The sequence below is a fragment of the Diadema antillarum genome, unplaced genomic scaffold (assembly GCF_040938485.1).
Source record: "Diadema antillarum isolate AM-2024a unplaced genomic scaffold, OU_Dant_1.0 seq00000837_RagTag, whole genome shotgun sequence".
In the NCBI taxonomy this organism is placed as follows: Eukaryota; Metazoa; Echinodermata; class Echinoidea; order Diadematoida; family Diadematidae; genus Diadema; species Diadema antillarum.
The window spans coordinates 495,556-522,500 of NW_027271713.1; the positions used below are offsets into that span (position 1 = coordinate 495,556).

Here is a 26,945-nt window from a genome sequence, read left to right on the forward strand (position 1 = left end):
ATCATAATCATATCCCTCAAGTTCTTTTGTGGGACATACAATCAGACGAGGGATTACGTCATTTACTTAAAAAAAATGATTTCTGCAGTGGACTTCATCTATAGACCAATTCTGTTTGGGTTCTGTTTTTTATGGTAATTTCTAACTGGGGGGGGGGGAGGAGGGGGGGACTTCAAGTATGCCTAACAAAAGACAAGTCATGCATTGACATAGCAATGCACCTGACTCATTGCATTACCCATTGAAAGTGCTTTTGTTCTTCTTTGGCAGTTATGGCTGCCATAAGTTGCAGTGCTCTGAAGTCGGGTTCATCTAGCTACACAAAGACGATCCGATTGAAGATTCACGTAGACGTTATGAAAAGGGTCAAGCTTTCTCTCTTTTTTTTTATAACCAATTCTCTCGATTTCCTTTATTCGGGTCATAGCAATTGAGCCTCGTAAAGAGCTCTGCAGCTTGTGCTCCATGGCAACGAAATGTGTTGAAACCCCGCAGTCGGCTCCGTAAGAAAAACACTATGCAATACATCGCCCTTCATCATGCGGCATTTCCCCCCCCCCCCCCCCGCCCCCAAGAAGCCGGCGCGCCCCGAGGACCAGGAGTGAATGGCGCCCAGTAAACAGCCCATTCTTCGTGGCTCTCACAATACTTTGAATGGTGTACAATATACACCTGCACAATGAACTCGGCCCAGTTTCCATCACTGCTGAACGAAAATGTTTATTATTACTGACTTATATCATGGTGAATACTGGCATCTGTTACATAAGTATAAAGTGAGAACAAAAACTCCCTGCCACTTCACGCACACACACACACACACAAAAAAACACCACTGGTTACTATACCATTATAAGGTAAGTATGACTGGAGATGTATAATTCACCATCTTTTATAAAGCTAATAAAGATCTGGTACCAATTTTAGAACCCGAAAAATCATGGTTGTTATCTGTCTTCATACTTCATAATAAAACATATCGCTCTTTTTCTGTGTTTTCTCTTTACCATCAAAAGATGATGACTTTCTTTCGTGAGTGGATTATTATGAAATTCTCTCTCTCTCTCTCTCTCTCCCTCTCTCTTTCTTTGTGTATGTTCCTTATCTTTATTGTCGACTCACAAGCAAAATACTTTGTACTGACTGAATCTTAAGAAGTAAATCTCAGGTGCAGACCATTCAGGATGGTTATTGCCCTCAATGAAGACAGCTAATATCGACTTAACGAGAACTCGTCTGATTAATTAAGAAATAAATTGCAATGCCGGTCCGTAACTACCCCGACCTATCACACAGCGGAATCCAAGACCTTTGCGTATGTTGTATGTCATGATAAGGCTTCATTCATTGCTATATAAGGCAGCCGCACCTAAATCATAATTTATTGCTGGCTGAAGAAGATTGAGTGCAAGAAGTTTAAACCCATTTTCTTTATTCACCATAGCTTCTTTCATTCTCCTGAAAACAGGGACGTATTTTGATAACTCTTCATTAATATTACATTATAATCAGATCTTCCCGCCACATATACAAAATAAAAATTAGTAACGACTCAACACTTAGCATGCTTAGCTCATCAACTACTTTAAATCTGTGATGTCATGATAGCAGCTGCGCGAAAACATAAAAGAAAAGAAAATGATTGTAAACATCACACACAAACACACACACACACACACAGCGCTCATTGCATTGAACTATACGAACGTTTCCGTTGATTTCAATGATTGCAGACAAAATACTGTACAGACAATGGCACATGGTAATATGGGTATTACGGGGCACAGAAGTCTCTCGCCTTACGTCAACACACTCACGCGTTATCATGACTGCCATCGTATGTACGGTTCACCTATAAAGGGAAGTACGAGTACTTTCCGAGAGAGTTTAGTCTGAGAATAAACAAAGTAACGTCAGAGGTAAAAATTCCACTAGTACAAATGCCAGAAACACATTTCAGAAGTAAAAATGCCTGAAGTAAAACTTACCAGAAGTAAAAATTCAAGGCTAAAATGTCATATTTAAAAAAAAGAGTAAAAGGTAAAATACCAGCAATAAAGCATACAACAGGTACAAATTACAAAGCTCAAAATGTATGAAGTATAATGCCAGAGGTAGAATTACCAGGAGAGGTACAATATACCAGAAGTACAGATTTAAGAGCTATATCAAAAAACTCCAAAAATTGTCGGAGGGAAAATTACCACATGTAAACACTACCAGGAGAGGTACAAATTTCAGAATGAAATATGTGAAGTAAAGCTTGTCAGATATTTAAAAAAAAAATCAAATATTAACACGACTAGAGGTCCAAATTTCAGAGCTAAATATGTCAGAGTTAAAAATACCAGAGGTAAAAATTGTCAGGAGTTACACATTTCAGAGCTAAAATGTCAGAGGTAAAGATGTCTGACGTAAAAACTGCGAGAGGCAAAAATGTCAGGGGTAAAATTGCCAGAATGAAAAACGACAGAGTTAAAATTGCAAGAGGGCAATTGCAAATTATCAGGGGTACAAATGTCAGAAGTATTATGCAAGAGGTAAAATGGCAGAGGTTAATGTGTCAGGGATAAAAATGCCAAAAATAAAAATGTTTGAGGTAGAAATACCACACTAAAAAACCCCGTATTGAAGATGTAGGCGGAATAAATGCAGAGGAACATGAAAGGTAAGATTGCCGGGGGAAAGGAATCTTTACAATTTGCCAGATTAGAGCCCGTAGTCCTATATGATTTTAGTAGAAATGTTGATATCTCCATTGGAGCGATTGCGGTCACTCTTATATTGAACACATTTTACATCCAATGTCATCACGATGTGTATGTTTTAAATACACTTGTACCTATAACCTTTGTGCATCTATGACAGTGCATTTTTTTTTCATTAAACGCGGAATTTTGCACACAACGGAAATGCGCAGTGATTAACACAGCCTCCCATGCAATGCACCAATCAGCCTTCGGTTAAGGGGCGCCAGTAAGGGGTTAGTGTAATTTCCTAATTGATGTCTTCGTCCGCATAGTTATAACCACATGCAATTGTAACTTACACTATGATTATGTTCCAGGGGTTATTATCATACTGGGGTATTTTTTTTTTCAGACATCGTCACTTTCCTGCCTAGTTTTGCGACAGTTCTTAAGTAACTTGTGTATCCTGTATAATCATTATCAATGAACTTATATCATACAATAATAATTATCATTGTATCACAAAATATCTAATGTGAACCTGTTGTCACTTTGCAATAAGTGATGCTTATACGTATAGGGACTGTACAAAAAATACACTTCGGTGTGATGTGGAGCTTATCTTTCGTCATATATGCTCACAGCTATTTGTTTACCATAATTATCACTGTAAACATGACTGGTGAGTGCAAACCGGATGATAGGACAACGCATGATTCAGTCTGACTATTGCGATGGTCTGGCGACTCGATGGTAGACGAGATGTCAGTGAAATTGAACTGACAATACGCTAAAAAAAAAAAAAAATAACTTCATTCCGTCACAATACCCTTTGTAATTTTCACATTTTTAGGCGTTGTAACAAGGATCTCTTGAGCCCCTAATTTGTTGCCTGCTATTATATACAGAGGACGTTTCAACATTAAACACCACAACAAGCAAAGAGATTTATCGACTGAAAAAAATTGGTCCACATTAAAAAAAAAAATGCTACTTCCCCCCAAAGAGCAAACAACCAACCAACCAATCAGCCAACCAACCAACCAACAAACAAACAAAACCCCAGCATTTATGTTTTCAAAGGTCAAAAATACATATCAACATACAGTCGTTTCCGCGACCTGAAAGAAAATCCGTCGTATATTCAAGCAGTACACAAACACAATTGCTACAAATGTCTTCGGCAGAATCTGAATAGCAAGGGAAATTGGATTCGTACCTTAACGTCATATAATACGCTGTACATACTCTTAACTCATGCAATAAATGTACCTACTTGTCCTTGGAGTGAGCTTGTGTAAGATGTGTTTGCTACACCTTCAGAACATCGAGTATAAAATCATATTCATCTATGAAGTGCTATTTCTCCTGCCTGGTGAATCTAAAACATCAGATGCATTGAAAGAGAGAGAGAAAAAAAAATATCAACCGTCCCAATCGGTTGTCTCCATTTTGGATTAATCAGCATTTCATTTCTTTTGATGTCTGTAAACGCCACCACGGTAATCATGGTAATATTCACGTTATGGCGACTATACAAGACCAAATCGAATGAAATCATACTGAAAACCAAGTATTTACATGGATGACAAATTACATGTGCGGTAATGAACGTTGGTCATTGTAAGCAGTGGACTTTATGAAACAGTCCAGTGTGTGTGTGTGTGTGTGTGTGTGTGTGTGTGTGTGTGTGTGTGTGTGGATTCCCATGCAAATGATCCTGTTGAACGCCAGCCACTCGGAATAATGAATCCATGCGCAAATTTCGATTCGTTGAGTCTTGCGCACGTCACTCGCACATGCATAAAAGCAGAACATTCATAAATGTAAACGCATTCACACAGCGCATTCGAAACATTCACAAAATGCATTTCTCACATGCACAAAACACATTCATGAAACACATACACGAAATACACACGAGCACACACACACAAACGAAACACGCAACAAGTAGGTCCTACATAATGTATTTGACAAAATGGACAGAACGAGGAATACACGCATGACGCAAACCACACAATAATCCTTGCAGGAAATGTCGACGCTAGGTTCTTGTAATCTACCCCACCCTACTAACACATACAACATAATACAAACACAGACACACACACATACACACGCACACACATACATGAAACCACACACATCATGCACGATAAGGAAAACACACCAAAAGAGGCGGTGGCTTTTTTTTCTCTCTGTCTCTCTCTTTCTACGTAAGTATCAAGAACCTACCTGTCGCCCAAAATCAGCTCGTCCGGTGTGAGATGGATTACATGTATGTTGGAGTTTGTTGCTACGTTTCTCATGATCGGCAAGAATATACAGCATTTGAATTTGACTATCCAAGGTCAAACAAAAATGATATTCTTTCTTTATTCATTTCTAGACTATACGGTTTACACTTCGACGAGATATGACATGAAAAATGACTTCATTCAAAAATACTTTGTTTCTACTCACGATTAGTGTTGAGTTCGTTCAAAAAAAAATAGTTGTTTTGGATTTTATTTCTGGAGGTATCTTTTATTTCAAATAAAGATAACGTGGCATTGTGGTGCATCTTTTAATTCCCTCGTGTGATATATACAGAGTTGAATCATGCTAACAAATGTAAATTAAAGATCTGTCACATCAGCCATCGCAATAATTCTGTATTGAGTTACTTTGATAAACGGTTTTGCTTTAAGGTAAATCTTTGATCATTTTCACATTATTACATGATAGTTACTGGCGATGAATTACTGCTTCATAATGCATTAATTCACTGATTGAGAAATGTTTATTACATTTCTTGTATAATGTCTGCTTGTCTTTCTTTATGCAGCATTCTTAGTATAGGTTTTGATATGAGAGCATTTAACTTTACAGTATACTTTCAGCTGAAAGCAAAGCGAGAAGAGAAAGAAGCTACTGCCCAGCTTAACTGATCTTTACAATGTAACCTCATGAATTTGCTTAGATTATACACGTACGAAAATTAATTCTTCTTCCCTTTGTTGTCAAGAGAATAGTAATTACAAAGGACAGATTAAGAATGTATTTGCACACTATCAGTCAGTCCATTCATTGTTACCATATTGCGTTTTAGAATTAATTCTTTGTTTGCTCATGATTCTAGGAATTATAGAACGGCTTTTTTCCTTAACCACGTGAATCCTTGCATTCAAATGGTTTCTAAATCAAATTAACCAGTATACCGCTAATGTGGATATTACCCGTTTTAATTTCGGCTCCATATGCGAAATTGCACACAAAGAGACATACATGTAATTTATATGCTAATTTGAAGAAAAAAAAATCACATCATAATTGTTATTTCCAAGAATAATTTTGTTCTCATCTCTCTTTGTTGTTTCATTCCATCAATTTCACATGAGATGGCGTGAATTTCATTACACGAGGAACAATAACACCCTATATCCTGCACTTCTACCAGCAGAATGTATACACACGCCTACACAAGCAAATATATCTACCTGTCTGCGGCGTATTATATGTATTTGCTGTACTGGTACGCCTATTACTATCCAGGTTTCCATTGAGGCAATTTTCGCATATTCATTTTATACAACTCGATAGAATGCCTGTCTATATGCTAGCGGGTAAGCTGTAAGGACTTGATATCAAATGCACTTTCATTCACTAATTAGATTCTGTAGTTCAGACTCTCTTGCATGACCTCCGGACTATACCATGTATATCGAACCAGAAACTGAGAGTTATCTTGATGTACAACGTCAGGCGATTTCAGTTATACCATCTGAGCATATACAGCTGATGGCGTTCATATACGATGAGAGGCAGTAGAAATGTCTTTGCTGGAGAGAAGAGATGTGTTTTTACATTCTATGTAATTGTTATGTAATCGTTCGAACAAAAAAAAAAGTTATAAAAAGTTGTCAAAACAGGTATTTTGATCAGACATTCCGTTGTGTTCAAATACCAAAATCAGACGAATACGTTTAAAACCTGACAGCAAAGCCTGACAATGGAAAGACAACAGTCTTGATACCATAATTCCTTCTCTTCCTCCTCAACAAAACTTAAACCAACAACTTATAGCGTTGAATCCACAGAAGCATTCGACAATCAGTGGATCAGTACAATTCGATTCTACTCATGGACAAACTTCCTCACATCTGATCAGAAGAAATATGCATTGAGGTCAAATATTATGATAAAGCCTAACAAATAAACTTTGATAATCTGAACCGTACAAAGTTATCTCTTTTCAAAAATCAAAAATAGTTTGCTGAGTGAGATGGGCTAGCTTTTGACTGGCGTTTACGAAGTCGGACCACCGTGGCATTGCTTTCCCCTTTAAGCCCAAAGCGTTCATCACCTCTCCCTGACCCAGAGAGATGCCATAGCGAGCCGGAGCCCGCCACTAAGTGTCTTCTCCTAGACATCAGAGCTTCAGCGACGGAGACAGTTTCGCTGCACCGATGATACAGTTTATGATATCATAACCACACCGCGCACGCCGGAGAGACGCGCGGTGGCATCAGCGCAATCAAAATTCCAATGGCAGAATATATGTTTCTTCGATCAGCACGGCCTCCCAAGGATGAACGCATGTGCCTGCGGTCGCGTTGTTCAGGAATGCCATGGATCAAGACAGAGCAAAAGAAAGAGAAAGAGAGAGAGAGGGGGGAGAGGGGAAAGCTACCGAGCGCCACGGCACAGTCAAACAAATTAGCAATCGTTGAGTCGTCACACCCGATGAAAATCAAATCATGCGACTTGGGCGCAGTCAGAAAAGTACTCCCGTCTCTCATATGAAAGAAAGCCAGTGAGCAGTTGATGCACACTTCTTTGGAAGCATTCTATCATGTACGATGTATACTATTACAAATTATGATATACGTGGATGAATTACGACATCACTGCAATTTCTTCTTTCTTCTCTAATATCATATTTCTTTAGAAATAACACTGTTTGACATCGCGGTGGTAGAATCTAAAACTGCAGAACTTCCATTACTTAGCTGTGTCGTGATGCCCTCATGGATCAAAAAGCGAACGATTATGCTGTTATTTTCTTAGAGATCTACAAGCAAATATCTCGATCCTACAAAAACCGCTGACTAGACGGTTTATTCCAAATCCATTAAACTACTGCCATTGTGAAAACAATCCAATTTAATTATGGCAAAGGCGGTCACACGCATGACAACACACACACACACACACACACACACACATTTTGAAACATCAAGTCAATATGATACGAGTGACAATGATAACATTCAGGACCATTTTTGCTCTGATCTTTGAAAATTGGAGACGGTGTTAAACGGCGCATCAAAGTGTCATAATGATGTCATAATGTCATAATATTATGCGTGCTCATTTTCTCTTATAAAATACACACAAAATGCGCAAGTACCCCGTATCATGCATAGTTTTGATTTGCATTGAAGAACATGTACAAGTGCCACACAGCTTACAGAAAAAAAAACAAAAATCCTTCATGATTAACCACTTTCTCCTCACACTCCCTGTAACTAATCTTATATATAAAGACAGATTTACGATTTACCTATAGAAATCAAACGAAAGTATAAATTTTATCACGACGCATGATCATAAAATCAGAAAAATCTGCCAAAATGCATATGCATACGAAAAAGCGCATTACATTGTACGTCGTAGCTCACACGTAAGCATACATAAACACATTTTGAAGCGTGTGCATGACTAGAAATTAACTCAATGCAAAAGAAACGGTATCTCACAATACATCGTATTACGTTGGTACTGATTCTAATGAAGAACACAAATAGAAAGGGAGATATAGTGTGTTGGTCTTGGGATTGGTCGTATTCTGTATAAATAGCTTGAAAGTGACATGCAAAAATACAGTAATTGATGGAATGCCAAATAGTTGCGTCAAATTCATGTTTACCCCATTCATCAAATTGCTTCATGTTAGACTCACTTTCTCAGTTGGGAATATAGTGTTAATCAGCAAGTGATAAACGAGATCTTGTATCTTGTCGGCACGAGTGATCATCTTTGATGAATGTCATTTTACTGTGCGCAAACAGCACGTGGTTGATTTACACAGCGCTGTGATTGGGTCCAATACTGTCGTAAATGTAAATGTATACGTACTGAATGTCTGAAGCACTGGATGACACATTTCTGAACAATAAATTGCTGAAGCTTGTTTAGGAGGTTATTCGTAGTTCAACAAGTAGCATTGTACATACAATGTTCTGATCATCGCTAAGATAGTAATTTTGATAATGCTACTGTTTTCACAATTTTCAAGTTAATAAGAACTTATACAAAAAAAAAATCAGGTCCAGGTACTACAATTTCAATCAAGTCACATTTGGATGCATAATGAGAATAATGTTAGGATAGACTAACATGAACGTTTTACCCGGGTTTTTAGCAAATTCAAAGACGTCGGCGTTATGAGCTCTTTCTGTGGTATTACATGTATTTTGGTCTGGTCGAAAGGAAAAAAGCAAAAGTTATGAAAATAAGATGTCTTTGCGCTCTCCATTCAAACAATATCAAATTAAAAAGAAATGTTCAACTGAGAGAAATGCACACACACACACACACAATGCTTCTCTCGCATAATATATATATACAACACTCGCTGTCTCTATCTGTCTGTCTGTCTCTCTCTCTCTCTCTCTCTCTCTCCATATATATATATATATTATATATATATATATATATATATATATATATATATATATATATATATATATATAGGAACAGCAGGTGTGTGAGAGATGTGCGTGGCCTGCCTTTTTGCTATCCAATCGCATCTTATCCCATCCCCACACCGGTCCTGTTACATGGGGGAACTATAGGTCCGGAGAACAGAACTGGAGAGGTATGCCTACGCTAGCATTCCATCGTGGGCCATCAGTCATCGCGCCATAATCGGCAGGTGGGTTGAAGTCAGGGGCCCCCCGTAATGCACTCACGTGATATCATGTTATTGTCATGTCATATCCTCTTTCTGTCTCTCTCTTATTCTCTCTCTCTCCTAACCTTGTGTTTAAAGCACTTTCTATCTGCTATGGTCATGGACATGGCGGCGTACTTTCCCCATGCTTAATAAATAATCTCCCTCCCTATCTCTTTTGACACATCCCTGAGAACTACCCCAGGTATTCAGCTTTCTGTCTATCTTCATAATTATAGCCTCTGATAGTACATTGTATATCTCTCATTCCTGGAATTTGTTAACCTTTGACCTTTCAAAGTCACCTAAACAGACGATTTGTGATTATGAGGTCCTCATCCCAACGTTTCATGTAAAATGTATTCACTGTTACTAGTCAGCTCGGGAATTGTCTTCCACGTTGATAATAGGCAGGACTTGTCTTGCACCAAAATGGAAGGCCTTTCATTCAGAGAAGAAAATAATGGTAATGTCATGATGTATATCTGACTGTATCTGAAGTCAAGCTCTACCATTTTCCTATATTGGCGACTACAAGTTGTTGTGAGCTTTGAAAAAAAAAACAACAACAACAACAATAATATAACAAACATATATCAAAACGAAGAACGACGTCTACCAATACTGCAGTATTGTATTGTCGTGTGCTATCAAATAAAGGTTTATGCTATCGAATCATTCTATTTAGAAGCATTTGGTGTTTTTTTTCAGTCAATTCTTTCATATTGATTTTTATTTTTCTCTTATTACCATTATGATTATGATGATGATGATGATGATGATGATGATGGTGATTATTATCATTATTATTATTATCATCATTATTATCATCATTATTATCATCATTATCATCATTATTATCATTATCATCATTATCATCATTATTATTGCTGGTCCTTCCGAAATACTGCGAAGAGAGTAACCGGAAAATCTTCAATTATGTTCAATGTCGGAATGTGCCTAGATAATGGTAGGGAAAAAAAGTTCTGGCGTTGAGTATTTTACGTATAGTTGAGGTCGGTAGGGTGGAAAATTCCCGTCGAACAATACGCTGCATCCATCGGAGAAAAAATACGGAAAATGTGAGGGACTACTGAGTATGCTCGCTCACAGTGGGGTTCCTAATGGGTAGACATTTTAGACGTAAGCCTTCACTCGGGACTACACTTCTCTTTTTGTTATCTGAAGGTAATCTTACATGAGTAATTACGTTAGTGTATCTATTGTGCGTCTAAATACAATGTATATATATATATATATGTGTGTGTGTGTGAATGTGTGTGTGTGTGTGTGTGTTGTGTTTGTGTGACATGCCACGCTCAGTTTTTCCTACACCTCAAGCAGGAAGGATCGCTTTAAACGCGTCACACTTTCAATAATTCAAGGCCTAGGAGGCACCGCGGTTTTGAAGCCGCCATACTGTGCATCCTGCGTATAGTCCATTACCACGGCACGCTAAAAAACACATTACTTCCACACAATTTTATACACACGGGCATAATCTTTTTACACATACACACACGCTGCGGACATAGCCAAATGCGAGTACAAGAAGCGGTGGTGTGTACCACAACAGCCACTAGCGTGGCGCTTTTCTCCATTGAATGGGGCCACAATAGGGTGGGTAGCTCATCACGTCTCGTACCCGCGCCGCAGCTTACATATTGGTATTTAATTACATTATTTGGGGGTGCCGTAACGGATTCTTCATCCTCGTGGCGTACGGAAAAGAACTCGGGACGACGCGAGGGAAAATACATTACATATGCCACGAGATCCCCGGGATACATTTCCCCATACGCAGCTTCATGAATACGCCCGAATTCAGTCACTTTCCTTTAACTAGGCCTCTATCCTTCCAGCTAGTAAATAGGCTGGCGTGATCTCACGAACGCTCCAGCGCCGAGCGGATCCGAGAGATCAGTAACATATTAAAATGAAGTTTAGCCTTCACGCTACCCTGCTAATAGCTAGCACACAAGTCAGAACTCATGAACTAAAGAAAAAGAAGAAGAAGAAGAAGAAAAACAAAACAAAACACAGTTCTCTCCCCGTGCACGTATGCTGGACAGTAAATGTTTTAATATGCATCATTATTAACACATTTACAGTTCGCAGAGCAACCATTAAATATTCTTGCAAAATATAAATTGAATTAAAAACGCAATTCCAACAAGATTCTTTTTTTAATATTTCGAAGGCTGAGTGCAAATATGCATCACTGGTGAGTTGATCAGTAAGTCTACAGTTACAATGTATTCGGAGGCAGATAGACTCAGGTGTATGTCATTATGCGCCCCCCCCCCCAAAAAAAAAAAATCAACAAAGATTGAATGTTCAGGTAACGAAACTCTGCAACGAAGACATTGCTAATCAGAACGTACAATAGATACGATCAGTGTATAGTTTGTTACTGCAACAGCACAAGAAAAGGTTCTCTCGGCTGTTTCACTCACAATACAGGTTTCCATCTCATACCACCATTTACTCAAGACTAATTTGGTTTTTCCGTCGTTACGTAACGCGATCAAAATAATTACATTCTAGTCTAATGGGGGGGGGGGGGGGGGGGGGAACGCTTTCTATCAGATTGGATTACGTTCCTCATCCGACACTATACAGCCAGACTTTGTTGTCTTAAACATGAAAGCATAACGAGACCTTTTAGCGTGAGGACTTTCTAAGTTTGCAAGGTCCTCAGCGTCGTTCAAATGTCTCAATCGCCCAGGTTTACACTCTAAAAATGAAATGGTACATCAACATTTTAAATGTTGTCACTCCTGCATTATTTTTTATGTCAAATTTAACACCCAAAATGTTGGATTACCATACATTACTGAAATGGTCGTCCAACATTTCGACTAGTAAAGTCAACATTTTGAGTGTTTTAATCGCACATTTACGAAAAGATTGGAGTAGTAAGAGAAGGTAGAATGTTGAATTACCATTCCATTTTTCAGAGCGTACAAGGGTTACAGCATTTTTGTACTTTATTGTGAATCACTTGCCTCGATAAATCACTTAACCGTCCCCTTAAAAAAGGCTATGACTTATTTTTAAAATATAAACTAAAGTGTTGGCATCATCGCTAAAAAACAGATTGTATAGTATTTACCTCCGAGAGGTATTCCCCCCCCCCCCCAATTTTCAAGGACAGTACATATTTGAATTGGCCAATTTCATTAAAGGCATTGAACATAGGTGGATGACATCGCCCGAAAAATATCACTGAAATCTCATCCTGGTGGACCTAATGTGCAAGATAATTACATGTAATCGGTAATGCTATCAATATCAATTCATTTATAGCGTATAATGGTGATCATTATACATTTTCTAAGTAGAATGCTGATTACGGATCAGTCGTAAGCCATGTCAAAGACGCCTTAAAAAGGATTCATTCAAGAGATGTCATGACGTCATGCTCAGTGTATACTCAGTAAATTGCACTCGGGTATTTATGTACTTTGGATTCATATAAAAACGGGAAAAAAGTATATAAAATCATTGAATTTGGACGTACCTTTAGACCTTTAGATAAGTAAAGGGAAGGGGTATTTCGAATGCAACATCCAACATGATGCCACTGAGCGCAACTGTATTTGAAAAAAAAAATGGGTTTTACTCAAAATTTTCTCCGTTCCGATTGTCGCGTTATTCTCCGAGTTCAAAACTTGGAGCATCTCACATGAACAAGATGACAAATGGGAGTGAACATTAGCGCTTTCTGACTCATGGTAATCACTTGCCCTGTTAAACATCGTCATAATAAATCATTACCATTTTATTAATGAGAATACACAAATGCAAAACAGATCATGAGGGAAAGTGTCTGTAATCCACGTAATCCACGTTTGGAAAAGTTGAAGGCGTCGGTGAAGATGAAAATACTGCCGTCCGTAAAAATTGTTTCGATTTCTCCCTGAAAAGTGGTCTGATTAAGCTCACAAAGAAAACCTAAACGTGCACAATATAAGGTCATCTCTGGCTTGACCTGTTATAAATGTAAAATCTGGAAAAAAAACCACTGCGCGCTCACGGGATACATGTAAACAACAACAAAATAATTTTCCATGACACCGCCTCGTCGTGGAAGTCACAGTGTGCAATGTAAACATGTACCAAGCAATTTTTCCTATCGACTCCATCCAGTTATAGTGCAATAACCTTTGGGAAATCACATTTCATACATTTCAAACCTACACGGCAGAAAAATATGGCAAACACAATTATCAGGGGAGAGTGACTGGCTTACAGTATAGCGCTGTAATGATGTAAGCAATTCACAGTGAAGATGCAGTTAGTTAGTCGTCGCTCTTGGGTCGTGATGTAAGGAAACAAGCGTCACAGCGGCAACAATCACGAAATGGGTCCACATCTGAAGAAGGGGAAAATTCCAAGCTATAATCGACATCACAAGAACCCCACCTTCCCTCCCCCACTCCCCCACTCCCCACACTATCCTCTCTTCTCCCGCTCTGCCTCATCTTCTGCAAACTCCGCTACATTACTTCTTGTCTGCTCATTGCCATGGCAACACATAGTCGCATGTTGATCAGTCATCACGACGGAACACTGCGCATTGCCTCAGATCACCACGACCACTCTGTTTTATTATGAGCACACTCATACCCCCCCCCCCCCCAACTCCCTCCCTCCCCTCCTCCATACTGGGGTCTCCAGAGAGAGGCGGCTTGATGCTTTAGGACTGGCATTGCAAAATGTCGCCGAGGGTTAAATTGGCGGGCAAATCGCCCGTCGACGGACGCGATTGTTCCCGAAAAGAAATCTAATGAAGTTGTGCAGAGTGACCGATTGTTTCTCTGCATTCACGTCCCAGACTCACCGGCGATGTCATCAACATCAATTTTACTTTTCATGAAGATTCATCTGTTTTTAGTTTCGAGAAAAAAAATTGATGTTTGGTTTGGTTAAATTGTGTATATACAAATTGTACCCCACTGAATTACTTAAGGTTATATATATATATATATATTTTCAAATTCAAATGAATTTATTCGAAATTTTCTGCATTGAATATGATTTATATTACAAATGAAATACACATTTTTTTTCCTCAACACAATAAGGCATTATACAGTGTGTATACATCCTAACATAACTGAAGTTTACGCGTACAATGGACTGTTAACAGATTGGAGAAAAGAATAGGAAAACGCTTCGGATGGGAGCTACTCAGGATAGTCAAACAAATGATCTGCCTGAATTATAGTACATGTATTGGGAATGTGAATGCAGAAGACTGTCGTCATAAATAAGCATATAGCTTGAAGATACGACAGCCTTGAAAGAGAAACTAGAAATGTCGCTATGGCGACTGGTATGCATGCCTCTGCCATAATGCATGGTTCTCCTAATAGGTCTATAGTACAATATCTTGACAATGTGTGGTGACAGTTTCACGTAATTAACAAAATATTAAAATGACAGGTTTGTCAAAGATGTGTTGCATGTTCACTTTCCTTGAACTATGTTGAATTGGATAAATGGCTATATTGCTCAAAGGTGCAGGTATTTGGGGATTTGAGGATTTTTTACTTGCCTTTTGACCCTTTAATAAGTTTAAAGAAGTGAAATTTTGCACTTTAACTTGACCTTTGACCTTTTAACCTTTGACCTTTTGGCAAGAAATATCCAAGAGAATCTCTATTGGGTATTACATGCATACACTAAGTTTCAAGAAAAATCCTGCAGGCATTGCATAGATAAGAGGGAAATAGTGAAATTTTGAGGATTTGACCCTGACTTTTGAGCCATGACCTTTGACCCATGACCTTTGACCCATGACCCCTAAATTCCCTAGATAATCACTGCCAGTCAGTACATGCATATGCACTTAGTTCCATGAAGATACCTTGAATCATTTGTGGGATATGGAGAAAAAGTGAAATTTTAACATTTTCACTAGACATTTGACCTTTGACCTTTGACCTCATGACCTGAAACTCTCTCTGGAGAATTTTTATTTGGTAGTTCATGTATACACTAAGTTTCAAGAAAATATTTTCGTGCATTGCACAGATATGGGGGAAATAGTGACATTTTGAGCATTTTACCTTGACCTTTTGACATTTGACCTTGAGGATGTGCGCTCAGAAGTTGATAGGCACAACTTTGCCCACTCACCTGTACATACACATGCCAATTTCATTAGGATACCTCTAACGGTTTTTTAGGTACGCTGTCAACAAAATTGATTACGGACGGAAGGACAAGGACGGACGGACGGACGGAAGGACGGACGGACAGACGGAAGGACGGACGGACGGACAACCCGAAAACATAATGCCTCCGGCGACACTTCGTGGCGGAGACATAAAAACAGAACAAAACAGGCGAAACATACATCATAATATACTTAGATATACCCAGATTCTCTGATACGAGTTGAGTAACAGCAGACACCCAAACTCGACAAAATACACTATACCGTCCACCACGCATTATATTAACACATAAAACCAAAAGATTTCATTCTAATACCCATTAGAGCCTTTTTTTCCCCAGTCCAGCCCGTATATGCTAATACCGGTATTATAACAATGTTAACATGATTAGTGTATCAACACTTTAGTAAACGATTATATTATTTCCATTGACATAGTGAAGCCGCTCAAAAAACGAACCAGAAATACTTATGTATTATGCGATTCTAAACGATAAATGTCAGACACAGAAGAAAAGAACAAAACTGGGGAAAGTTTGGTCTGACGTAAATATGTGCTTGGTTTTGAGATTCTCAGTTACCATAACCTGTATTTCTTTTATGATTACTGTATTTTGTTGTGTGTGTGTTTGTGTCTATTGTACGTAAGTATTTTGTAAGCGATTATTCATTAATGTTCATTAGTATAGACTTCAGTGAACAGTTCACAGCATGTACGTCAAAATGCACAGTTTGTGAGCCAGTTTGGTTGTGTACAATGTAAGTCATAGATTTATTACATTTATTCCTCAGTGACTACCGCATTTTGTTTGTTTGCTTGCTTATTTGTTGCGTATAGGTTGTTGTCTGTGTATCCAATGGTACTAAATACCATGGAACAAGTTGTAGCTCCATGTAAATACCATGGAGCCACAAATGAATACCAAGAGACATGGAGATCAGCCAGTTTCCTGTTGGAATTGAGCTTTGGCCTCGAACTTTTAGGAGACTCATGAGGAATACCTAAGGGAAATGCCAGATATTATAGTCGCTGGTATATACCCACAGACAATGTCTCGTCTAATTGACGTATCTGCACCTCCACGTATATTTATGCTGATAATCATAATAGTCCATATTTACGCATGCAATGCGTTCAGGGCTTTTTTCAAGCGTTACATCATGGCACTTATAAAATAGCAAACGATATTGATAACGAAAGAATGGTTGTATGAAATACCTCCATGTTTTCGTGCACACTATAAGTCAACAAAATATTAGAGAAAGTACACAATATGTACATACACATATATATCTATAACCACATGTGTGTCTAAGTGTGCACGCTTTTTGGTATAATTCATCAGTTTGGTTTGATTGACTTGCAGACATCAACTGCTTTAGACAAATTATCAGTCATCTTCCTTTGATCAATAGGCCGTACTCACTGATAGCAATATTATGACAAGTGCAGCCGCTGTAATGTACGACGGTGCTCCTCGGAACGGAGATATCGATTACGATGAAGAAAGGCCCTAATTTACCATACAGCGGTAATTCTCCACCACAAGCCAAAATGATATAATTGTTGCAATGTGCACAGCAGTGCGTAGATTCCCCCCCCCCCCATACAACGTGCGTGACTGTTTGAAATTGTTGCGACGTGAAAACTGTTCAAAGTTCATCCAGTGGTCACACCTAACTTAACAATTCTCTCAGGGCAGACACACTGTGTTTTCACGTTCTCCATTTTGATTCATAATATTACGGTGTATCCAATTAGAAGGAAACTTCAAAGAAAGTGCTGATTTTGTTACGTTTACACCCGAGGCCATGGAGTGTAATTTAGTGAATTTCACTGTCTTCTGGTGTAAATCCGGGGTGTAAACAGTAAAAAATGGTGTAAATTTCAGTGGACAGCCATGCTCTTACATTGTGGTGACGTCATGTTTCCTTAAAAAGGAATGATAATCATCTTTGTCAAAGTCATGTCAAAGTGGAAAACTAGAAAATATAATATCGTGACGAAATGATGCATGGATCCGTTTACATATTTCGCATTTAGGGCAGGGATCGAAGAAATTGTCACTCAACGACATCACGTTCCTTATTCACATGACATTGTCATCCAATTTGCTGTTGTTTTTTTAAAGAGCAAACTGGAAACACAAATCAGAACTTCTACGCTTTCAGATAATATATATTTTCTTTGCAAATATTTTATGTCGCATATACAATACGATGATTGCATGACATGTCATTTTAAGAAGGTGGAAATATCCCTAAAAGAACTGAAAGTTATCTGTTGAATAACTGCCATATGTCATGCCATGACTAAAACATGCAAGAAGAAAAGACATCTTATAAGTAGAAGCACTGCCATTCTATCATCGGATACGATCATAATGGGAATAATAAAATAAAACAAAATGGTTTGTCCATGTAAGTTCGAATTAACTCAACGACCGTCTGGAACAATGTCATCTTTGTATAATCAAATTTGTTGTCATTTCACGTAGATAACAATTATAATCACAATCATTGTTCTTCACGACAATATCATGTAATCTTCACCCCATTACTTCCATATTTCTTGAAATGGAGTTAACTGCAATTCCTGAAAAACGACTTTTAAAATTCTAATACATTTCTTCCTGATGACCCTTGAATGGACCAATCCGAGGTGGTATGACGTATGTTTTGACCGTGAATCTAATTACCAGAAGAGGACACAATACGGTTTACATTCTACCTTGATATATATCTATATTGATTGCATTTGCATTTTTGTCTCTGGGATTACAACGTTGGGATCTCTTACAAGTGAGACCTGTCGCCTGCCAACTGATATAAAAATTCAAGGCCGCGCAAAGCGGCACCCCGCATAGACATGCATTGGAAATCCACGCCTTGCTCAAAAAACACAGCGAAACGTATTACACATTATTCTATGCATGCATATATCAACGGGGCGCGCGTAAGCACACACACATACACACACACACACACACACACACATATGCAATAGACACACACACTCATACACACACACATACCAAAATGCATGGGCTTCGCCAGAGTGAAAGCAGTCTCAATGTTATGCAAATCGCAGGAGCGGTGCGTTGGAAATGGCAGACTCATAATACATTGGAAAATAGCGAACACACAATGCACGGACCGTTCAATAATAGATGCCGCTCTCTCTGCCCCAACGACATGTGACGTTGCAGATGTCACCACGCATGCGCAATGGCGCCATAACAGTCCAATGAGTCCACATCTTCAGCTGCAAGCTAAGCGCCAGCTATCTCGCTGTCTCTCGTCAACACGCATAGAGCGTGTGCATACATATCACTTTCACTCTTCACATTATCTTCCTCGCTATGACTTTAAAATATCTGATAGATTTCAGTTTTCCCCTCGACATTAGTTCATTTACAGACGATCTTATAACGTGATTGTAAAAATATCACCGCAGCATACACAGCGAACAGACAGAAATCTTACGCAGTATGGAAAATATGTAATGGTGTTGTGACTTACTCGTGTTCTCGTCGCTGCCTCTGTTTCCGAGATAGCTTCTCTTCGTCAGTTTGTGATTTTTTCCATTGCTCGGCAGCAAGCGCTGCGTCTTTTGCGCTGACCTCTAAGCCGTATCGCCGGCTGAGGTATATCTGTGGTTCCGAGTCTTCGTTCTCTTTCGCTGCTTCCTCTTCTTGCTTGAGATACTGCTCAGGATCAAGAGCGATTCCGTCCGAGGAAGAGTGCAGGCTCGGTCTGCGCTGGCGAGCCGGAGAATCCGGGTAGGGTGACTCGCTGTCGGAAGGCACACCCAGATCTGGCGGGATGGAAAGAGCGCTAGCGTTGCTGGCGCGCTTGCGACCAGCCCTGCCGCGTATGTGGACCTTAAGCATGGCGGATCGAGCGCCGATGGCTCCCACGGGCACGGCTGTGGAAAAAAAAGGAGCAAGAAATATTGGAAATAATTAATTTTGGAACAAAACGTGACATGCTTGATGAAAAACATTTCAACAGAATGTATGTGATAAGTTTTATGAGTACTTTTCAGTGATATGACAAACTGAACATCTTATAGAAACGTTCTTACAGAATAATTAGTGTTTGTCATCATTGTCCACATGTTTAGTAGCCTTCAAAGGTCATGGATGGCAATATATAATTTGTAGAGCAGACGTAGATATTTTACCAATTTTACCACAGTAATAATGATTTTTAAAAAATGCTTATACGGACCTATGTATCACACATTCTAAATCCCTTTAAAGTTGTTCTGAAGAAATAAAGTAAGCATCTCCGCAGCACTCTTTTTTTAACCAAAAAGAGCACCTTTAAAGAGAGAGAATTCACTTCTCAACCCTAGAAACAAAAGACAACTCCAGAAAAGACCAACAAACTTAATGCACACGCATCACACCAAAGTAAATGCGCTGTTTGCTTGAATCGTCTCAAAATATTGAAACATTACAGTTTCAAATGGAATCTCGCGAGGGGAAAAAAATTGCTGACACATGCAAATAAATGTATGATTCCAGCTGAAATTATTGAACAAAGCAACTGTCTCACAAATTACTCCATGCGCGTAGCAATAAATGCTAGCCCTTGTATTTTACCTCCATTATATCACTTATAAAGAATTTGATAGACCTACCTGAAAATGTATGTGCTTAGCTCGTGTTGGGAATCTTTAAACACAAAGTCATTTGTAAGTGGCAAGTTTAGAGGGCTTTATTTTCTTTTTTATTGTCTATGCACATGACCCTACAAATATTATGAAATTCCTTAATAGATTTCCAGGGCAATTATCTGCAGCAAAGTCATAATTCCAATATCTAACTCCCGTTCACTGAAAAATATTATATAATATAACTGATTATTTCGTCAGATATTGTACTTTGTAGCTTGAAATCTAGAAGCCGTTTCACACATAAAACCAGATGGTATATATCATCGCTCTCATAGCAACATGATGACTACCAGCAGACGAGACGTGTACAAGTAGTCGCTACGATTCATATGTTACACATAATATGCATAATAATACATACAAGCACACAATTAAACTGCCACATGATATAAAACTACTGCACAGCGGGTTCATAGAGATAAGGTGAAAAAATATCAACTGAGATGTTATTTCAAAGGGAAAGTTTGAGGTTAAGAAACGACAACAAAGAGTTGACTACACATGTGTACCGACGGACTAAAATGATGATTGAATTGAATATGCAGCTTCTGTAACGATTGCGCCTGCTTAGTTTTGTGGATATCTCTCTCGGATATTTGAGTTCGATGATACCAGGCCGCATGATTTCATATGGTATAGGTGAGATAATGTACATTTTTCAATGCGCAAGACTTTCCATATTCACAGTTAAATTCGGGGCTCCAACACTGATGATTAGAAGCAATGCCTTTATGTTATCATTCAACTTCTACAAATCACCAGATGAGGTGTAAAAAAAGAGCAGTCCCACATGCTCTATTATAGTTCCATTCACCTCGACAGGACACATCGCTACACATGTTCGTCATTCTCGCGGTTGTCTAGCTTGAATTATCTTGTACCTACAACTACTATGTCATATACAAACTGTATACCTTTCTTTTCTGATTCAAATTTGATATACATAAACCGTTATGTTGTTTGCGAACAGAAGAGATTAAGGAATGTGCCGTTTGTAAAAGAAAATATCGCAAACAAGAAGAAATGCAATATATTTCTTTTCCGTTCATGGATTCTTTCACACTCACAGAACATTACATCCTTACATCCAACTGGACCCCATGAAAGACAAGCTATTGCAGCTGAATATGGGCTACCCAGCCATGTTGTCTGATGAGAATGAAACAAACAAACAAACAAACAAACAAACAAACAAACAAATGAATAAACTTGTTGAACATGATACGTGACATGACACCCAAAGTTAAAGTATAGGACAGATTGAAAAATGCGTGTGATGATTTCCATTTTCCCTATGTTGAAAAGGAACATCCAAAACACATGAAACCAGCACGACGGGGGACTTCAAACTTCACTCTGACAGAATCACACACTCCGTCATCACAAACTTTCTCCATCAAGTCTCTCTTTTTCAAATGATTGTCATTATTATAATAAACGGTTACTTGTATCTGTACAGTGTGGAGAGTTGGATACTACACGTGTAGTATCATTCGCAACGCATGATGGCGCTAGTTCAGTGGGCATCACAGAAGCCTCATAGCCTAATCATGGCTTTGAGTGCAATCGTATGGAGTGCAATGGCATGACCAATGCTTATGCGCTGCTGATACCGTTCAGAACGCACCGTCACTACAGATCGCGTTGCTGAAGTTGATCTTTGTGCAATTTGTGGCATTGCCGATCAGTGTCAGTCTAATAGTATATGTGCCTCAATAAGCAACGTGTACTATCACAGTTTGTTCACCTGATCCTGTTATGGTTTTGCAAATATATTAAGATTTCATTGGAGGTTCTATAGACGCTGAACATAACGTTCGATCATGTGTTCCCCTATCAACTCTGGACGCTTATCTTCCACGTTCTCTTACCTAATAGAATAAAAATCTTGTTCTCAACCTGTACACAGCGATGACCTCTTTGGACCAGTACTACCTGTTCCACTAATACTGCACCTGTAGTCTGTACGAATACTCTCACGGTTCATTCCGGTCAGCCGTGATATTCCTACGAGTGTGCCGGGAAATCCAGTGCAGTCAAATTTTGCCCTGCCGAATGCCGAAGTTCACCCGTTCATGATTTCCATCCCGTGGTCCGAGTTGCGATGTAGAGTTCACACACATTCGATGCGGTATATGTTTGTTTGGCCTTAAAAAGAGGGCAAGTATAGTAAGCTTGACGCCCTAACCCTAACCATGGAGCTGGGTAGCTCCATGCCATATGCCCCAACAGTCATTGTGGCGAGAAAGTGAGTGGAAGGCCGAAGGTCAAAGGTCACCCAACTTCAACCTGTGGCTGGTGTATGTCGGACGCACAGTGGCCCAGGTGTCCCATACCAGAGAGGTTTTCTTCTCACCGCCTCCCCCCCCCCCCCCCCCCCCCCCCGCCCATGCATGTGTCGTAGTGTTGGATAGGGAAGTTAGTATACAGGCAGGGAGGTGAGAGGAAAGGTATCACGTGTGTACCTCCGTGATATAGGCAATTTCTTCCGTTTAAATTGATTTTAAGGATAAATCTAGTGAAAATCTGTATAAAAAGCCTTTGGTATTCCTCCATTTTAAAATGATTCGATTTTTATATTTTTTATCATATCTGTTTAACTCAACATTGACAGGGAGAGGAGTATATCGCCCTTTTCTCCCATCTTCCGTCTGGAAAACGTGAGAATCATTTTGCAGAGAGAGGGGGGAATAACATTCACGAGAATGGACATACTCGGTCTTTTCAACCAGTTATTTTGTTCAATGCGCACATATCTATAGATATGGCAAGCATCCTTGTAAACTTCAAGAAGAGAAAGAAAATCAAAACATTTTGTCATATAACTCATTATTTGATCAACACCAGACTATACGCTGTACGCAGACAACGTTTAGAGGGCTTTCAAAGTAAGAACAGTCTTTGAAAATGTGCGCTATATGATGTGGGATGGCTTAAGACTGGTGTTTAGAAACTGGGGGGGGGGGGGGGGAGGAGGAGGGGGGGGGGGGAGGAGGGGAAAAAAGTTCGTAGAACGGTCATCGCAGCGGGCAATCTTGTCATTGCTTGTTGTAGGGTCTAGAGGTCGCTGTTGTAACGCCGGGTGACTTCCAGACAGCTGCTGCCCGTGACACTGCCGGTAAGACTCCCCGTGGGTAACATCAAGCGCGCAAGTGTATAATTTCTGCGAAGTTTGTGCGTGACCGTGTGTCAAGTATATTTCTATCCATTCTGATAAGAAAATATTTTTTATGATTAAAGACCAATAATGATTCGCGCAAGTAAGGTTGTATTCTAAACACTATTTTCAACACATATCTGTTCATAAGATAGGGCCTAGGTGGTCATATTAATAACTTATGACGTGGTCTTACGATGTTATACATACATATTCGATATTAGTAGGGCAGATATGTAACAAAAATTGGTCGAAATGCTCACATCCGGCGGAAAGTATGAAATTTTGCATATAGGGGTATTTTGGGGCGCTGATTTCAAATATTGCCGGATCCAAGAGATCTGATCACGGGGTCGGCCGCCACTATGAATTCCAATATGGCCGCCATCACAAAATAAATTCAAAGATCCCTATCTTCAGTTCTGAATGACCTGTGGCACCAAAATTTGGTACACATGAGCGTTTTGACACATTGAATTTGATGACAGATTGATTCGGAGTGTCTGACAAACATCGAATGGCCGCCATTTTGAATTCCAATATGGCCGCCTCGACGAAATATTCAGAATCCCTATCTCGATTTCAAAGTGGTGAGTGACCCTGAAATTAGGTGTAAACAAGTATTTTAACATACTGAGTTAAAATATTAACTGATGTGATGTGTCTGACAAACGCAATGCCTGCTATTTTGAATTCCAATGTGGCTACGAAGACAAACATCACGACTAACATTCACGAGCATGTCAAAAAGTGCAGCAAAAAGGAAGCATAATGCACCTTTCACTGACGTCACAATGTAAATACATCAGCGCGCACTCTATCAGTTACAAACGCGCGCTCAATCAGGTAGCCTAATTTACAAACCCGACATAGAGATTTTCAACACTCCAACATAGCAAATATGTATAAAAATTCAAATTGGCTGCCGTGCAGCTTGTCAGACATATCAAATAAGTCTGTTATTGAAGTGATCATATCACCATTCTTTTATATATCAAATTCCAATGGCTAATGTCATTCAGAACTGAAGATAGGGATCTTTGACGGCGGCCATATTGGAATTCAAAATGGCGGCCGACCCCGTGGTCAGATCTCTTGGATCCGGCAATTTTGAAATCAGCGCCTCAAAATACCCCTACATGCAAAATTTCATACTTTCCGCCGGATGTGAGCATCTTTTTCACATATCTGCCCCACTATATCATTTGTTACTAAGCTCACGCAATCACACGTTTCTTTCATTGCTGTCAACTTCAATGCGCCGGGGATCCGGGGGGAGGGGAGGGGGAGGAGCAACAGCCTGATTTTATTACTGTACCATCCAATAATGAAATCTTAACCTCATAATTTTCGTTTGCAGCATCATTATTGATGGCAAATTCATATCTATTCTTTGAGTGTTACCATGCAAGTACAGTCGACAAATTAAGTTTCGAAGATTACGTGTGTGCAACGGGCGAGTCCACCTATACAAGTACAACGTATATCTAGAAATGTTCACAGTTCACCCATGGAGATTCAACGTATGGTTCACTTGTATGAAGCCGATGTGGGTGAAAGCTGCCCTGTGAAATGGAACGTTATTGGTCTGACTGAATAGATTTCAAGATTTACCCGAATAGGCTCCGATTTTATTGGTTTATAAGCTTTGTTTCGGTACCGCTTCATTTTTTCTTACTCCCAAGAGTTCGTTATCTCATGGACCTACGTAGGTCCATGGTTATCCTGCGTACTAAAATGCTTTTCTGGAGTAGCAGAGAAAACGCAACTGAATATCGCTTGCATCTCAACTACGCCACCAAGCTACATTCAATCGCCGCCCTCACTCGACGAAATGTCGTTAGCGCATCCATCGCCGCGTCTCCGATATTCATCCCTCGCTACATTAGTAACAGTGTAAGTAGTAGTAGTACATAGTGCGTCTGCTTTCGGCACGCGATGAAAAAGTTATCGCACACCAGCATGCCGTGTGTAAACAGAAATATCCCCGGGCTGAGGAAACTCAATCCGAAGGTGGAAAAATATGGACTGGCGAGCGAGTGTAACGTCAGTCGTTTACGGAGGGGAGGGGGGGGGGGGGGGGGGGCTCAATTCCGTCTGACAAGGGTATTTCTGAAGATCATGTGCCGCGCGTGGGTCGGATGACATAACGTGCAATTTGGGGATGGTTGCGGAATGGAAATATCATTCTTGCCGAGCAGGGATTTCTTCTTCTTCTTCTTCTCCTTCTTCTTTTCCCTGCTTTCTCGAAGGACGTGAAATATTAACAGCTGGGGAAATATGAGGGATGACTCGCGGAAGAAATAAAACAGTACTAACGAGATAAATTTGAGCGCGTAGCTGTGGTACACGTTGATGCCTGCTGATCGTGAAGAACATGTTGGTATATGTATCAGGAATTTAGAGATCACGCAGAAAAAAAGTACAATGAATTCATTTAAGGAATTAATGTTCTTAATGTGTAGCCTACTGTGAAGAAAACATCGGCGGTGCAAATAACGTGATCATGTCATTACGATCTTAGCTTACCCGGATTGGGATGTTATTTTTTGATATATATCATTTTTTCTTCAAAGGCGGAACAACAATACTGAAGTACTTTCTGATCATTAGAAAATTTATTTTAAAAAATGACGCCAGTTGGGGTCCCAGAAGCCATTTCATTTTTCTCTTCACAAGTGAGTAACAAAACCTGACAGTTGTGAGTGTATTCTCGATTTCGTCTTTTTGCGTAAAGTGAAACTGACTATTGATCTAAAGTCTTTCTCGATGCGTCTCTATTCGGAAATGAAAGATACCTATGTGAGCTGATGCGTTTTATAGGATAAAATGAGCCAAGTAGTCGGTAAAGAAGCATTCTGCTGATTCTGAACGACTCATTTGATACCTTATATTTCGACATCAAGGAAAGACTTTATTTTTAATTTTCTCACAGAAAAGACAGTGAACATCGTGCTGTACGTAGAACGGACGAGCGTTGGGTGGCGTTTCAGCTCTGTGACACAGCACACTATGGGTATGTGTGTGTGTGTGTGTGTGTGTGTGTGTGTGTGTGTGTGTGTGCGTGTGTGTGTGTGTGTATGTGTATGAGTGAGTTTTTGTGTGTGTGTGTGTGCATATCATGAGACAGAGAGAGAGAGAGAGAGAGAGAGAGAGACCCTAGACACCGTTCACGCGGCGCAGCATCGCAGAAAATCCCTGTGACGCGTCGTCAGCCAACTTGATCACGTGGTCTTATTTCTGCTGGCGTGGCGCCGAGCAGACGACGAACCCTACCACGAGATGGA

The 26,945-nt window shown here is 39.5% G+C and overlaps 1 protein-coding gene across 9 annotated transcripts in view; it reads right to left on the bottom strand.

Annotated features, from left to right (window-relative positions):
- The window catches only part of LOC139740142 (voltage-dependent calcium channel type A subunit alpha-1-like), a 280,936-nt gene that overhangs the window by 210,740 nt on the left and 43,251 nt on the right, over positions 1–26,945 (bottom strand). For all 9 annotated transcript variants that reach the window (XM_071650722.1, XM_071650727.1, XM_071650721.1 and 6 more), the window contains exon 2: positions 19,340–19,745. In XM_071650722.1, coding sequence (XP_071506823.1) covers positions 19,340–19,745 — 406 coding nt within the window. The remainder of the gene's footprint in view (positions 1–19,339; positions 19,746–26,945) is intronic.